General features: G+C 45.5%; 1 protein-coding gene across 1 annotated transcript; it reads left to right on the forward strand.

Moving 5' to 3' along the window:
* Positions 1–8,391: 8,391 nt before the first annotated feature.
* CTSZ (cathepsin Z) lies at positions 8,392–14,440 on the forward strand. Its single transcript, XM_075011779.1, has 6 exons — positions 8,392–8,610; positions 9,539–9,702; positions 11,804–11,983; positions 12,647–12,797; positions 13,106–13,268; positions 13,828–14,440. Exons 1-6 carry the CDS (start codon positions 8,477–8,479, stop codon positions 13,939–13,941), a joined length of 906 nt encoding a protein of 301 aa, XP_074867880.1. The 5' UTR covers positions 8,392–8,476; the 3' UTR covers positions 13,942–14,440.
* Positions 14,441–15,647: the final 1,207 nt, after the last annotated feature.

The following is a 15,647-nucleotide window of genomic DNA, read 5'->3' on the forward strand; positions in this document are numbered from 1 at the left end:
TCTAACTATTCTCTTTTAACGAACAAGGAAGTTAACACTCCAGACTATTGTGTTCACCTTCTATATCAGGTATTTTCTAGAGCTGGGAAAATGACAAACCAATTATTTGTGAATTTTCCTTTGGATTGGAAAGCAAATTTGAATTTGGACAAATACATTTTGTGTTCATTTCCTGAATACATACAAATACTCAAAGTCTACTAGAAATGTTTGCAGAGTCATTCAGTTCCCAAGTGGCACTTAGTTACATCATTCATTCCCTTATGGCAAAGAATCAACACTGCCTGAACAGTGCAAGTTACTGACACAGCTTGAATTGTAAATAAGCACAATTAGCTAAAGCATGGCAGCCAAGAATGAGGTGCCCACGAAACTAGCAGAATGGTTTTGAGTGAAACAAATCTGAGATTTTTCACAATCTTTTTGAGAACAATTCATGGCCAAAGAAAAAGAATGTGAAAATCAATTATTCACTGAGATGCTTTCCTTCATTGTTAGTATATTTTTCTCTAATGATACTCACCTGAACCCATTTACTTGTTTTTAACTGATTCTAAATACAGACTAGATAAACTGTTGCATGGGGGACACAGTACCTGACCACTTGCAAAGATTAAATTGTTTAACATGCACTTTTCTGTAATTTTCCATCTTTAGACAAACACCTCTGGTTTTTACCTTGTCATTCCTCAGCTGTTTGGCAATCTCAAGCCTGTTTAATAACACTAAGGCTTTTCCTATCTGCTGACACTGCACACGTGTTACCACTGATAAGCAGTGCACATTTTCAAATACTCAGCAGCTGTAGCACACAGGAACATGGCTGAAGGGTTGCATCGCTATAAATATATTGACTTATTTTAAGTGAACGTGACAAGTGTGGGCGAGTGCTGTGTTACAGATTAACAGTATCAGCCCATTTCATATGTCCACTGGCTTTAGCTTGGCAAGGCATACAGGTGAGCCCTAACCAAAGTCAGTTTTGGGGTCCTCTTCCCCTGCCAGCCATCATTGTAATCATTAGGACTACGTGCACTTAGAGGGTGGTTTCCTTTTTTTCATAGCCTGTTTTGGTCTTGTGGCAGGAACTAGACTTTCAGTCTTGGAGAAGTCTCTGAAACTAGCCATGAAAGGGGTGCAGGAGGTCAGTGCCAGCATACAAGCAACACCCTCATCTTTGACATGCCTGGATCACAGCTGTGGGATGGGGGTAAAGGGAGATGAGGCCACTATGTTTTGTAAAGCTCTTTTAAGCATTGGTTGATTTGCCAAGACTGCCCACAAGAATGCCATGGACAGGCAACCAAAAGAGCAAGAGGAGCCATTTCTTTTGAATTCAGTAAAAAAAAAATCAATAATTCAAGAGCCACAATGCATATGGAAATGCGACAGTCCTAAATAAATAACATCAAACCATACATTTGTAACCCTTATTTTAAGACCAGCACACACACACATATCTAACAATCACTGCATGTATTAAAGGAGGAGTTATCCACCATTTCAAGTGCACATATCATTTGCTATTTAGATGGGCGTTGTTCATTGTTTGGCTTTTAGCTGTTCTCCAAAATATGGAAAATAATCAGGAGAGTGTTTGTTTGTTTTTTTTTAACTTTGCAATTATAGCATCAGGAGGCACAAAGAGTCCTTAAAGAGCCGCATGGTGCACACCCCTGGTCATGGACTGTTCATTGTGACATGGGTGGGGCTTGTTTTTGCTTAGGTTCATGTGTGTGATGCGACTGGACTGGGGGCCAGCAAATAATTTAATTTTTGCTTGCAACTAGTTCTCGTTCCAACCAAGCTGGGCCATAATGCTGTTCCTGGGACTCTTTCATATGCTATTCAGCACCTACATTGCATGGGGCATTTTCAAATGCAACACACAAAGGCCCATACTTGTTGCCAGAGCCTGCAGTTGGCTCGCTGCAGTTTAGGGTAAAAGAACAGCTATTTACTTTTTCCTGCAACTCCTTCTTCTTTTCAGTCAGGTCTAGTGATGGCGTCAGCAGGCTCTGGGTTGTGGCTGTAAGTTGGGCCCTGCTGCATCAGGTGTGTTTGCAAGGCTAACTTACCTTTGCCCATGTTTTTTTGGGACCTCAACAGGCGTCTTTCTCTATGGGGCCCTAATTAGCTGACTGCTGAGCATAATTTTGAAAACACTTAAACAACTGAGTGGAGTGGGGGGGAATGGGGGGTGGTGATTAACCTGGGTCTTCAAACGTGACAGGAACACGCTGGCTCTCAGGGCCAGCTATTTAATGGGATTCAGGTGCTCAATGGGCAGCATTTTTCTTAATGGGGACATCAACTGTACTGGTTTAAAATGGTGCCCGTGATGCTGGGTCCATGCTCAGAAGAGGCCCCTGCCTAGTCTGGTCTGCTTGTGCTGCCCCCAAAACCCCTAAGGCCCTGCCAAGTTCCTCTTTGTCCCCAGACTCATGCAGCTGTGGCTCCACCCAGTCTTGGACAATGTGGGAGTTTGATGGACTCCTTAAGGCAAACAGGTCCTAGTCTGGCCAGAGTGGGGGCAGGCCCTGGCCTGGCTGATTATATGGCTCATGAGAAGCTGAAGTGATTCCCTGCCCCAGGACAGGGACCAGACCCTGCTGTGCTGCCAGCTCAGCCTGGCACAGTCACCTCCCAGCAGGGCTGGTGAGTGTGGCTAAGAGGGGCAGTGAGTCTCTGGGTCTGTTTTGGGGGTACTGGTCTGTGAGGGGACAGGGAGTGGTAGGTTATGGGAGTGATTTGAGGGTCTGTTGGAGGCAGTGGGTGGCAAGGGAGGGCTGTGTGTTGGGGTGCTGGCCAATGGGGGAAGTCTGTGTGGGGCATGGTGTAGGTGTAGTGGTGGGACTGTGGGGAAGGGCACTGGCTGTGGGGTGGGGAGTGTGGTATGCCCCCCCCCCGAGTAGCTCTGTAGCGCCCACTGGGTGGGCACTATGACCATTGGAAGCCATGGGGGGGCAACCAGGGCTATACCCCCGGAATCCCCTCCCACATTCCAACCCCTGTCCTAGCTCAGCATCCCCTCCCACATCCAAACTCCCTCCTGGAGCCTGAACACCACACCCCTGAACCCTTTGCCCCCTCCTGTACCACAAACCCCTCGTCCCCATCTCCCACCCCCCTGCTCCCCCAAACCCAACCCCTCTGCTCCAACCCAGTGACAGTGAGTGGGGATGGTGTGATCAGGAGCGTGGCCTTGGAAAGGGGGCGCGGCAGGGGTGTTCTGTTTTGTACCATTACAAAGTTGGTAACAGTGGTCTCTGTAAGCTGAGTGTGTGGGTGGCCACCCAGGAGAGACTCAGGTGCTGCCCAGCTGATTACCAGAGCACCCACAGCAGACAGTATGTGTTGCTATCATAGTGCACATCTGCACATTCTTTGGTGTACATAAAATTTAGTCCACCCATGTCTAGAAAAAAATTAGAGGGAACACTGGTTGGCAACTCTAATGCAATTGCATTAAGGCTTGTGAGTCCTGTCACGTATCAAAAAAATGACTTTGGCTTTAAGGTGCACGAGGGGTTTTGAAACTTGTTCCCTCTGTCAACTCTCTTGTAACTGCTCTGGGGGAAAACCCAGATAGCTACTCTGATAGGCTAGGTCTACACGTGCCCCAACTTCGAAGCAGGCATAGTAATCAGGGTGATGGGCGATTACTAATAAAGTGCTGTGGTGCTAATTCTGCCCTGCAGCAACTTTAAGGCATCAAACCTCAAAGTGATGGCATGCATGTAGCCGCAGGCACTTGGAAGTTCCTTTACTCCTCAAAAGTTTGACGCGCCGAAGTTGCTGCAGGGGAGAATTAGCCTAATGAAGTGCTGCGTATTCACCACAGCATTTCATTAATAATCTCACAGCACCCTGATTAACATGCCCCCTTTGAAGTTGGGGGCAAGTATAGACAAGCCCATGGTGAGGCAATTAAAGTCTGTACCACGAATGCTCAAAAGCCACAAGGCCTGCGATCCTATGTTCAGTGTGTGTGTGTGTGCGTGCACATGTGCGTACATGCACATGCACACAAGTGAGGAAGTACCATCACAGGGAAGCGCATGCAGTTAAAAGGGCTAACAAAAATGGCCATTCCTGCTGTCAGGGAGCCTCTCAGCACAGCTTGTCAATGTGTTTGTACAGCACTGTGCTGCCAAGCATCTCCTCATGCATCGTGTGCTCATAAACCACCACCAGAGGGTAATGGCTAAAAGTCTGTTCCTAGCTAATGGCTTTGATCAGTGTTTACCAAATAGGGATATGTGTATCTTTGGGGGTTCACTGAGGTCTTCCAGGTATTTACAACAGTCGACATAAAAAAACAAAAAAACAAAAACAAAAAAAAAAAACCACTAGTAAAGTCAGTACAATCAAAAAGTTCACTCAAACACTGACTTGTTTCTGCTGCTGTACGTCATATGCCTTCTGCTGAAATGGAAAGTACAAGCCTGCTATTCCAATTCATTTATGTGATAAAAAGATGGTAGAAAATCAAGTTTTCAGTAGTAATCTCCTGTGATACTTTTATAAGTAAATAGGTTTTAAGTGAGGTTTAACTTGGTGGTATGAAGAACAAATCTGCCCCCTGAAAAGGGTGCGGTAAAGTGGCATGTGTTTCAAGACCTCAGATGACCTGAGGACCATAGTTCGCAACAGGTGGTACACTGATGCCTAGGGATACACAAGCAAAATCTGGTGATACTTATAATTGTTTTTTTAAAAGGGGTACTTTAAAGAAAGAAAAAAAAAAAAAAACGGTTGAGAAACACTGGCATATATGTAGTGTAGTGATACCCAGCCTGTCAGGAGCAAAATTAGAGATCAACTTTACCCAAAAGAGTCACAGTACAGTGAATTCATTGTTTCATGTACTACCTTGTATATAGGACTGTTGATGTAGACATGAAGCAAATGACCTACAACTGGGACACACTGGAGAAAATGGCCAAAGACAGATGTGGAAGACCTTCAGTGCTGCCCTATGCATCAGTGGGCAGGCTTTAACTAACATCATTATTATTTTATCAGCTATGTTGGCCAATAATACACCCTAATTGGTTAATAATTAAATGACACTGTTTTAATTACATATGCCGCAAGGAGACATATATTAAAGAGTTGCTGCTGGCTTGTGAACCTCAATCTGGGGTTCACTGATGTAGTATGTTTGGCACTCTCCTAGTGGACATGCTTCCACATTACCAAAGAACTGGGGAAAACCCACCACCACAATTGGTCTCCCTGCTTGGCAGCTGAACAGAAAGGCCAACTCGTGAAGAACCATGGAAACTGAACCCCCAGAGCTGCTCTGAACAGGTTAATGCAGTGTTTCCCAAATGGCGTTCAGCGGAATTCCTGGGTTCTGCGACATGAAAAAAGGCTCTGTGATGGGAGCACGCCTCCTGTTGACCTTGCTTAATAATACCGTGTTGCTCAAAAGAAGGTCTGGGGTTGACATTGATGCTGGTTCGTGCCTGCACAAAACAGCACCCTGGAAGATCAACTCGGAGCGGTCAATCTTCTGTGGTAAGTGTAGATGTAGCCCCCCATTATTTCAGCAGCGGCAGGGCAGGGAGCTGCAGAGAGCCCTTCACTCACCCGACTCCCAAAGCGGCCACATCCCCTCTGGTGAGTGTGAGTGCGGCACAGCTCATCCCTGTCAGCAGAACACTTCCAAGCTAGGCGTCTTTCCTCTGGGTGTACGTGGACACCCAGCATAGGCTCCCCGGCCAGCACCACGGATGCATCAGTCCCGTGGGCTGGTTTGGGACTGAGGCAGGTTAATCCTGGGAATGGGGAGAGGGATAAGTTTGGGGCTGAAAGGAGTTAAGCCTGTGGATCGGGGGTAAAGCTTTGGGCTAGGAGGGCAGATCAGGGGCTGAGGACTGAGATGGGTAGAGCCTGTAGATGAGGGGGTTTGGGAGCTGAAGGGGTTGAGCCTGGGAATAGGATTCAGCAAAATTGAGTTTAAAAGGATTCCATGGCCAAATAAAATTGGGAAGCCCTAGGTTACCATACAGCTTATCAGGACACTGGAGGGAGCTTCATTGCCATAGTCTGCCTCCGTTGTACATGTCCTGCTGTTTAGTACAGGATTTTAGTCTCCAGGGCTGGCAACAGGGCACTTTTCCCATAAGCACCACTGTTACTCAGAAAACCACTTTGTGCCAATTAAATATGTAATTTAAGTTAATGTTGGGCCCACAGTGTTATTCCTTATTAATCCTCCCCAAAAGAGTGTCACAAGACATAAATGATTAACAACAGTCAGAAAAGTATGTAAAAGCTGCACCTCAGCTGGTTTTGCTTCTGCTTTCTGTTCCTTTTTCTACAGGAAAACAGCTTGACCGGCAATATAAGGGTATATCTACATTGGACAAAACACCACCCTCAGCTGTGAACCTCAGAGGCTGTCACTACAGCTGGGCTTGCTGGGTTTATACTGAGGTAGTGTTCTCAGCTGAAAATGCCCTGTTCCTGTTTGGTTAGGGTTAGGGTGCCAGAATTCCTGTAGACTGACCTATCCCCATAATTTATTTTCTCCTTGTGAGGCACCAAACCGGAGCTTGCTTGGTTCATACGGTGTGAAGCACTGAACCAAAGTTCATGTGGCTCGCAAGATCTCTCCCTGCAAGGCATCGAACAGAAGTTCACCTGGCTTACAGAGTGCGAGGCACTGGACTGGAGTGCACCTGGCTCGCCTGATCTTTCCTCCCCCTCTCCTCCCCATGAGGCACCGAACCGGAGGTCACCTGGCTCACAGGGTGTGAGGCACTGGACAGAAGCCCACCTGGCTCGCAGGGGGAATTCCTGGCACCCGCTCCAGCCTGGCAGGACGGCTGCGTCCTGGCTCCTGGAGACAGCCTGGTGGGATTTAAGTCTGCCCAGGCTTAGGGATATCTTTAAAGTTTAGTTTTACTTCAGAACAGAAACAGAGGGAGGCAACAAAGCTTTCCACAGTTCCGTGTACTGAAAGAGAGTGGTGGCACCACACCAGCTTTTAGTGTCTGAACACAGAGGGTCCAGCGCATGGCTGCCTCACTAGAGACACCGGTGTGCCCTTTTGGAACTGTGACATACAAGACAGGCCTAATGGACAAAGACAGACACAAACAAACAAACAAACAGACAGACAGACAAAGAATGTTAGCCGCTCCATAAAGGTGGCTCCCCCCGACCCTGAAGGCCGGACAGCACTCCAGTCCCAAGCCCCTGCTGGGAGATTTTGTAACAGGTATCCCCTTTACCTTCTACTGAGCGCTCTTGAGAGGCTTGGAAGGGGGGGCCAGCCCCTTCGTCCAGGCAAGTGGTGCATTGGGATCTCGGTGGAACCTCCAGATTGTTCAAGCACAAGACTTCTCTGAGTTTAGGCGGCTAACATTCAGCTTTATTGAATTCAATAAGGCAACAGATGAGCCAAACTGGACACTACTTAAACCAGGTCCACAAGGCTGCTTGATGCAGCTAACTCTAGTATTTTATACCCTTACACAAACAAAGCCCAGTGTCAGAGGCAATTAGTTAGAGAATGGTAAATCACGTCTCAATGAGAAATCGTTATCAGCAAAGAGAAACAGGTACCGGGGAGCTGGAGCCTTAACTCCAAACAGTTTGTTAATGCATTCCATAGAGCTCATCCTCCCTGCCATTCCCAAACAGGTCAAGGAAAGTACAGGCTCTTGTGTGCATGCAGAAGCAAAGGGTGTGAAATGGCTTCTTATACAAGATGGTTTCCACAAGACTAACACAATTATTAATTAGGGAAATGGGCTTTCCTGTGGAAGGCCACGTCTTCAGATTTCAGTTCTGCTCCAGAAGTGGGTTTCTCCCCTGGAAGCTCATTATAATAAATAACAACAAGAAGTCCTGGGGCACCTTACAGACTAACAGATATTTTGGACCATAAGTGTTTGTGGGTCTCTGCCCATGAAATATTTGTTAGTTTATAAGGTGCTCCAGGACTTGTTGTTTTTGAAGACAGAGAGTAACTTGGCTACCCCTCTGACACTTGTAATGAACCACAGTTAGTCTTCAAGGTGCTACCGGCCTGCTTCGCCCAGCAGTGAAGAATTTCTAGGGGCAGGGACGGGTCTGCCCCCACGGACGCAGCTGCCCCTAACGCGCCAAAGGCCCCTTGCTGGCACATGCCCGCGCTTCCTGCCCGAGGATTAATCGCAACACCCCGAGCGGGACAACTGGGGGATTGAACCTGCGGGTTTCCCCCAGCCGCAATCCCCGCCGGCCCCTGCAGCAGCCACGCGCCCGAGATTGCGGTGAGCTGTGCACCGCCCACCCCACGGGGCGGGCTCTTGCCCCGCCCAGCCCAGGCCGCCCGCGGCGGCGATTGGCTAAACCCAGCAGCCGGCTGACTCAGGCGCAGCTGCTCCCCCCTACCCCCTGCGCCTCGTGCGAAAGGAAGACCGACCGGCAGGGCGGCGCAGGAAGCAGCTGCTGCTCCGGGAGCGACGCGCAGAGCATGGCCCGGCTGTCCCAGACGCTCCCCGCCCTCCTCCTGCTCTGCAGCGGCCTCAGTCCAGCCTCCGCCGGCCTCTACTTCAAGGAAGGGCAGCACTGCTACAAGCCGGCCCCGCACAAGCCCCCCGGGCTCAGGTGAGAGCGCGGCCCCGCTGCGGGGCGAGGGACAAGCCCCTGGCGGCCCGGGCTGCGCAGCGTGCGGGGAGAGACCAGCCGGCCCAAAGCCCGCAATCTCCTTGCGCCCCGAGCCCGCTGCGGTTTGCTCGTTGTCACGCCGCAGAGGCGTGCAAGCGTCTTTGCAGTTGGCCCCACTTTTAGCAGCAGCGCCAAGGCTCCCCTGCTGCTCCAGGGGTCCTCAGAGCGACTTTGGTGCCCAAATACCTTTAAGGCTGTCCTAGGGAGGAGAGCAGATCTGACTGCTACTAAGTGACTCCTTGATTCAGGACTCCCAAACTATGGGGAGGGCGCAGGGGAGAAGTAACCCTTCCTCTTGCTTGCCAGAGGCGACGGACAAAGTACAGTTTCCTATGAAATGCCTGGTCAATGCAGCACTTTACAGGTTAAGCCCAGGTACAGGTTGAACGGCTCTAGTCCAGCACCTTCTAGATCTCACTATTGCTTAAGGAGATAACTTGTCAGCCCATAGGAAGTCAATATTATCTAGCAACATTACCAACTCTTCCATTGCTTACTGGGCTTTAGAAGATATTTAGAAGTAAATTACAGCTAAATAACAGCACAGAACACTGACGACCACCACTGGTGGCTGTGAAATTCTGAGACCACACGGAACTTTGGCCACACCCCTCATAAGTGGACAACCAGCTAACTAAAATGGTGCCAAATAAGGGATATTGCCAGATAAGGGTGCTGGATTAGAGCTGTTAATGCAGAACTACCTAGTCACAAAACTAGAAGAGCAGTAAAGGTCATGGTGTATAGAACAAACATGTGACCTCAAGTGAGGAGGCAGACACGTGGAGGAACTGGAAGTTTTTTTTTTTTTTCCTGTCTCTGAAAATACCAAAACAGGCTCAATGCTGACTACTTTGTTTCCATATAGAACTTACCCTCGACCTCATGAGTATCTGCAGCTTTCTGACCTTCCCACAAGCTGGGACTGGCGAAATGTAAAAGGGATCAATTTTGCCAGTACTACACGGAACCAGCACATTCCTCAGTACTGTGGGTCCTGTTGGGCTCATGGCAGCACCAGCGCTTTAGCAGGTACTTGTTACTGGGAAATTGTTCTTACTGGTATTGCCTGCTTGCCACTCAGTCCAGTTCCAGGATCTCCCAATATTCTTAATGCCTGGAGGGTGGGTATATTCAATCTACAGGATTGAGCAGTGCTATTAAGGGCTGTTATTGCGCAAGGCAAAGAACCTAACTCCTAAAAAGCTTTGCGGATCTGGCTCACAATACCTGCCTAACCTACCATAATGAGAAAGGCAGGGCGAGAGGCAGAGATTCTAGTGAAGATGTTTTGGCTAGTAGTGTGTACTGTGGAAATTCCACAGCTGAGGCAGGGAATTATTTTTCTGATGGAATGTTCCATTGTGGTAGGGGTGTCCTTCCTCATCTAGAACTATACATAGATTTAAAAGGGAAAAGTGGAAGTGATTAAAACATACTTAGAGTGGACATTGTTTCTGGGGTGGGAATGGTACACTCCCTCCACTGTACAGTTCTCTTCTTCATTCAGTTAGGGCCCCAAAACTGGGAGGAGTAGGTAGTTAATTTTTATCAATACTGTGAAAACAGTTAAAACTATCACTTCCCTTTTTTTGGGAGAAGCCTATTATAAGTGGGTGGGCCAACAGTTCAGCTGTAATTTAGTTTTGGGTGGAGCAGTTTCTCTGCAGCATGCTAGAAACAGTGCGACATATGTTCATGTGGCTGGGAACATGTTATACAGATATACTGAAGCAGGGGGTGGTCTCACAGGCATGGGAGATCACTACCATTCCCGTAAGGGACCTACAGGTTACATCACCAGTGTACATAGTGCTCTACAAATCATGTACAAATGTCGTCAAAGCTTATTTGTTAATTCAAATAGAAACATTTTCTATATTATATCTGATTTGGAAGATGGAGGAACAGACACACAGAACAAATAGACTGGAGACACTAGGAGGTCCTGGGAAAACTATTTGGGGACAAAGAATTATGAATAACCAGATTTTTAAACAAATCCACAAATGCAGATACCCAGAAGGTCTTGGTCATCATGTATATCAGGGAGCTTGACTTCTGCACAAACATTGAAGTCTAAGGAAAAAAAAATTAAAGGTACCCAAGACATGATGCTTTTATAAAGCTAGATACTATGAAAATTCCTTAACTTTAATAACAGAAGGTATATTCAATCTTCCATTCACTGGAGGATTAGGGAAGTGGAATGGAAACTTTTTCAGGCCTTGGTTGAAGCAGGAGTGTCTGCTTTTCCTAAAGAGCTCTTCTTACACATCTGAGGAGAATTAGAATTTATTCATCATCTGTAGCATTACCTAAGGGTTGCAGTTACAATCATGCTCCTGTTGTAGTAAGCACTGAACAAATGCTTAAAGTTCCTGCCCCAAAAGAACTTGGTCTAAGTAGTCAAACAAATGAGAGGGCAGAGAAAGTAAGGAAGGGAAACGGCAAGTGAGAGTAAACCAAACAAATACAATTTGGCATAAACTGTCTGAAAACTTGGTCTCACTGCTGCATATTTGACATTTTGGAGCCTAGCAGAAGACCTGGGATCTACATACACCCTTACAACTCACCTGCTGAGTGACCGGGGGCAATCACTTGATGTCTATTTTCCACTTTTTTTTCTTTGTAAGATGGGGATAGTCATACTTCCAACCTTTGTAAAGAGCTGTAGGTAAGTGTTATAGAAGAGCCACATTTTCTATAGCACCTCAGTGCTTCCATAATTTGCAGAGGGTGATAGCCTTAATGAAATGAAACAGGTTTATCCAGTGCCTTTTTTTTGTGGGGTGTTTTTTTGTTGTTTTTTTTAAAAAAAAAAAAAAAAAAAAAAAAAGCCTTCACTCACCTGCAACCCCTCAGGGAGCCGGGGGGGGAGAGCAGTATTGGCACAAAAAAAGCACTAGGTTTATCCGTATACCTGCCCCTAACGCTGAATGTAGAATGCAAAACTTAGATGCTGTTTTGTCCGCTTACCTTGGGTGCATCTAGCCATTCATTGACATGCTTCAACTGTCTGCAAATATTCACTGATAAAATTAGGAACAGGTAGCTGAAACATTTGGGCTGTAAGAAGTTGTAGACAATCAGCGAAACAAGAACCAGCTGCTTACTCTTATTTCCACAGATCGCATCAACATTAAGAGAAAAGGGGCATGGCCTTCTGCCTACCTATCTGTTCAGAATGTTATTGACTGTGCCAAAGCAGGAACTTGTGAAGGTGGAGACCACACAGGTGTTTGGATGTATGCTCATGACCATGGCATTCCAGATGAGACCTGTAACAACTATCAAGCCAAAGACCAAAGTATGGCAACAGATTGCAAACCTTCTGAACTTATGTCATTGTTTGGTATTAGCTTTAAAGGAACAAATATAATTTAACATACACATTTATTTTTTTCCCTCTGCCTACTACTGGTTGCCAGCGTAGCACCTGCTACCTGACTAGGAGCAATATGTTGTCTTAGAGTAGTGGGTTTAGGGTTTTTACACCAGAATCAGATAGCGCAGTGTCTTGCCAACATGTCGGAACAAGCATCCACCGCCCAGGCTGCTAATTTGAACTCACTAGTCACTGATGTGCATCGGTGCTTCCATGAAGTAATATTTGAGAAGTGTTAAGTTACCAGAACAGAACTTGAGTCTGTTACTTATTTACAAACAAATCTCTTGAAATGTTTCTATAGCTAGACAGAAACAGTTCAGTTTGCATAACAAGACATTTATCAGGAAGTAGTTTTGATAACCTACAATTGAAAAAAACATATTTTGAAGGCTGTCACACACAGAGTGCATCTTGAAAGACTGACAGCATTAGTTAACCCGAACAAACAAGAAAAAAACAGTTCTCTGCTATAGTTTGTCTTATAATTATGGGCCCTAAAATAGAATTAAAACTTACCATGTTGCATAATTAATAGGAGGATAAAAACATTTTGCAATATTGAATGTTACCCCTTCTTTATAGCATGCAAGAAGTTTAACCAGTGTGGAACATGCGTTACCTTTGGGGAATGCCACGTGATAAAGAACTACTCCCTCTGGAAAGTTGCTGATTATGGCTCTATCAGTGGAAGAGAAAAAATGATGGCGGAAATCTATGCCAATGGTCCAATCAGGTAAAGACACAGTAGTACAGGGTAATGGTTAACCTGTTAATTTTTTGTATTAAAGTTGTTTCCATTTTATCCCACAAACTTGCTGAGCTAGCTGTTGTGCAAGCCTTGTTATGTAGCTCATTCAAGACTTCACCAGAACACATCTTAGCCTCTGAAGACTGGTGTGTGCTAAACTTTTGCACAATATCTTATGATATGGATAAACTTCAACTTAAAGGTTTTTAAGTGGGAGTGGATGATGGACACTTTTTTTTAGCTTGCTATAAAAGTTCTATTTGAATGAGGCACTTTTCGTTGTTTTATTATAGTTGTGGCATAATGGCTACTGCCAAACTGGATGCATACACTGGAGGACTTTACACTGAATACAACCCCTCTGCTGTGGTGAATCACATTGTATCTGTGGCTGGTTGGGGTGTGGAAAACGGAACTGAATACTGGATTGTCCGTAACTCCTGGGGTGAACCTTGGGTAAGTAAGAGAGAAGGGATGAGCTCTGAGGGCAGCAAAATGGAGTGCACCTTTTAAAACAAAGAAACAAAAACCTCCAAAGCTTCTCTATTCCAAGGTTTACAATTAGTGTTTTTTTATTTTAAAAAAACAGACTAAGTTTCCCTCTTAGCCACAGGATGTGCCTCAATCTGATTTTTAAAGCACCTGGTAACTAGGAAAAAAAATCTAAACTGAATGTAATACTACCCAGCCACAAAACACAAGACAATAGAAGGCCAGTCTCTGTGCAGTGTCAACTCTTAAATCCTAATGCTGACCTCATATGCATATGCCACTCCCATTGAACCCAGTGGTAAAAACCTCTTGGAACTATAAGACACAGAATAGGAGATGAATTCCTGACTGGAAAAAACTGAGCTTAGCAGAGAACTGCTACTTCAAATGAGCTATTTTGTGATTCCTACTCAGAAACCTTTGGCAGCTGTCTGTTGAAAGACCAATGGTTGAGACAAATTATGTAGATGTTACTAATTTATGAAGCTTTTTGACAATACTAATGAAGATTCATTTCCTATAGGGTGAACTGGGCTGGCTGAGGATTGTTACAAGTGCATATAAAGGTGGAAAAGGAGCATATTACAATCTTGCTATTGAAGAGGACTGTGCCTATGGAGATCCTGTGTTACCCTGACTGTTCCTAATTTTTTGGATACTTTCTGGTTTTGAAACTTGTGATGATTTTTAAATCAAATTATTTTTTAAAATCAGTAACTATTCTGAAATGCACAATGACTTAAGAAGAATTAGTGCAGACCAACATTGTTAAACAACGTAAGGCAGTTTTTCCAATTCTGTTTAAAAGCAGCTTTACGACAGATTTGCTTATTTTTCACTTGTATGTCTGGTACCTATCTACCAAGTAACTTAACAGAAGTTTATAGCTACAGATCCTCTGATTTGTGGGAAGGAGAAACATGGACAGCACTTTTTTTTCCACTTATCAATTTTGTATTTAAACGGAAGGAATACTTAAGACTTGTTTTACACTTAAAGGAGCTTTTCCTTCTGATACAAACTTTAAAGCTTACTCTAAGCAAGAGGTGCTGATTTCTTATGACAACTTACGCTTAAGAGATTTGTATACAAAAAGTACAATAGAACAAAATAAATCACTGTACTATATAAATGCAGAGACAGTCCTATTCTTTTGTTCTGTTTTTAAAATCTGCATTCTAGAGTCTCACCACATTATTTCACTAATGTGTTCCATTATACACAGATAATGCAGATACTGTCATTTTTATCAACTGAAAGTAATGATGGCGTAACTACATATCTTTAGAACTACACCCCGGACCAGGGGAGGTCAATTGTGGCCTCCCTGCCACCAGCCTTCTCCTGCTGGCTCCCCTGTTTAGACTGACCCAGTTAGGATCTGGGCCCCAGCATGGCTCCTGGCCCTACTGCTGACCATGGCATGCCAAAGGACTCCCTGTCACATTGGACTCCCAACCCTGCTGAGCTGCTGCCCGTTCTGGCCTGTCCAGCCACCAGCCCCAGCAGGGCTGCCTGCCCCACTGCTGCTGGGCTGGCCAGGAAGGAGCTCAGATGCTGGCTCCCTTGCTGCTGGCCTGTCTGGGCTCTAAGCCACCAGCCTTCCACTGGGCCACTCTAATCCAAGAACATCTTTGGTTCAGCTGGACCCGAGTGTACCAGTTTGGAGAGATTCAACCTGAATGGGAAATATTTTAAAATGAGCCTGATTGTCACTGCCTGATGCTTTCTTTGCTCTAATTCTAGGCTTTGGTATTTGAAGGGTTGCACTGTACTTCTGGCTGAAGACAATGATTTTTTTTTTTTTTAATTTAGAGAAGGGGATGGGAATAAGGCTTTGAAACATAGCTTTTAACCTGTACTTTCAGCATATGCCTAAAGATGGAACATTATCTTCCTGTTGCCCCCTTATGCGGTGTGGTGTCTGGTCCTCTCATGGTATGAATCGCAGTTTAAACACTATCAAACATTAACCAACCCTCAATTATTGAACTGACATTGTTTATGTGAAGTGAGTAGAGCAGGAGTGGGCAATAATTTTTGATGGGGGATATAAATCTGCACTCTTCCATATTAATGGAGGAGGTGCAGGGTCCAGAATGAAGATTGGGTGCAGAAGGGAGCCATAAACTGGCTAATGGATGCTGAGATTTTTGCAAGGGGTTTGGAGCAGCACATTAAGCCTCCTCCTGGTTTCCAAAGCAGAGAACTACAAAGAGCAGGAAGCTGCTTAAAGCAGTAGTTGGCTGCTCTGTGCCTGAGGTGGTCAAGGGGCTAGATCCAGCCCACAGGCTGTATTTTTGTCTACGCCTGGATTATAGGGTAAGTGGATTTAAGAGTTTA

This window comes from Carettochelys insculpta, chromosome 17 (assembly GCF_033958435.1).
Source record: "Carettochelys insculpta isolate YL-2023 chromosome 17, ASM3395843v1, whole genome shotgun sequence".
Lineage (NCBI taxonomy): Eukaryota > Metazoa > Chordata > Testudines > Carettochelyidae > Carettochelys > Carettochelys insculpta.

Excerpts from the sequence above, each read along its gene's own strand:
- CTSZ (XM_075011779.1), top strand. The coding sequence starts at position 8,477 with ATGGCCCGGCTGTCCCAGACGCTCCCCGCCCTCCTCCTGCTCTGCAGC. Across the intron at positions 9,703-11,803 it reads CAGCACCAGCGCTTTAGCAG|ATCGCATCAACATTAAGAGA; the intron begins GTACTTGTTACT and ends TTATTTCCACAG. Across the intron at positions 11,984-12,646 it reads CTATCAAGCCAAAGACCAAA|CATGCAAGAAGTTTAACCAG; the intron begins GTATGGCAACAG and ends CCTTCTTTATAG.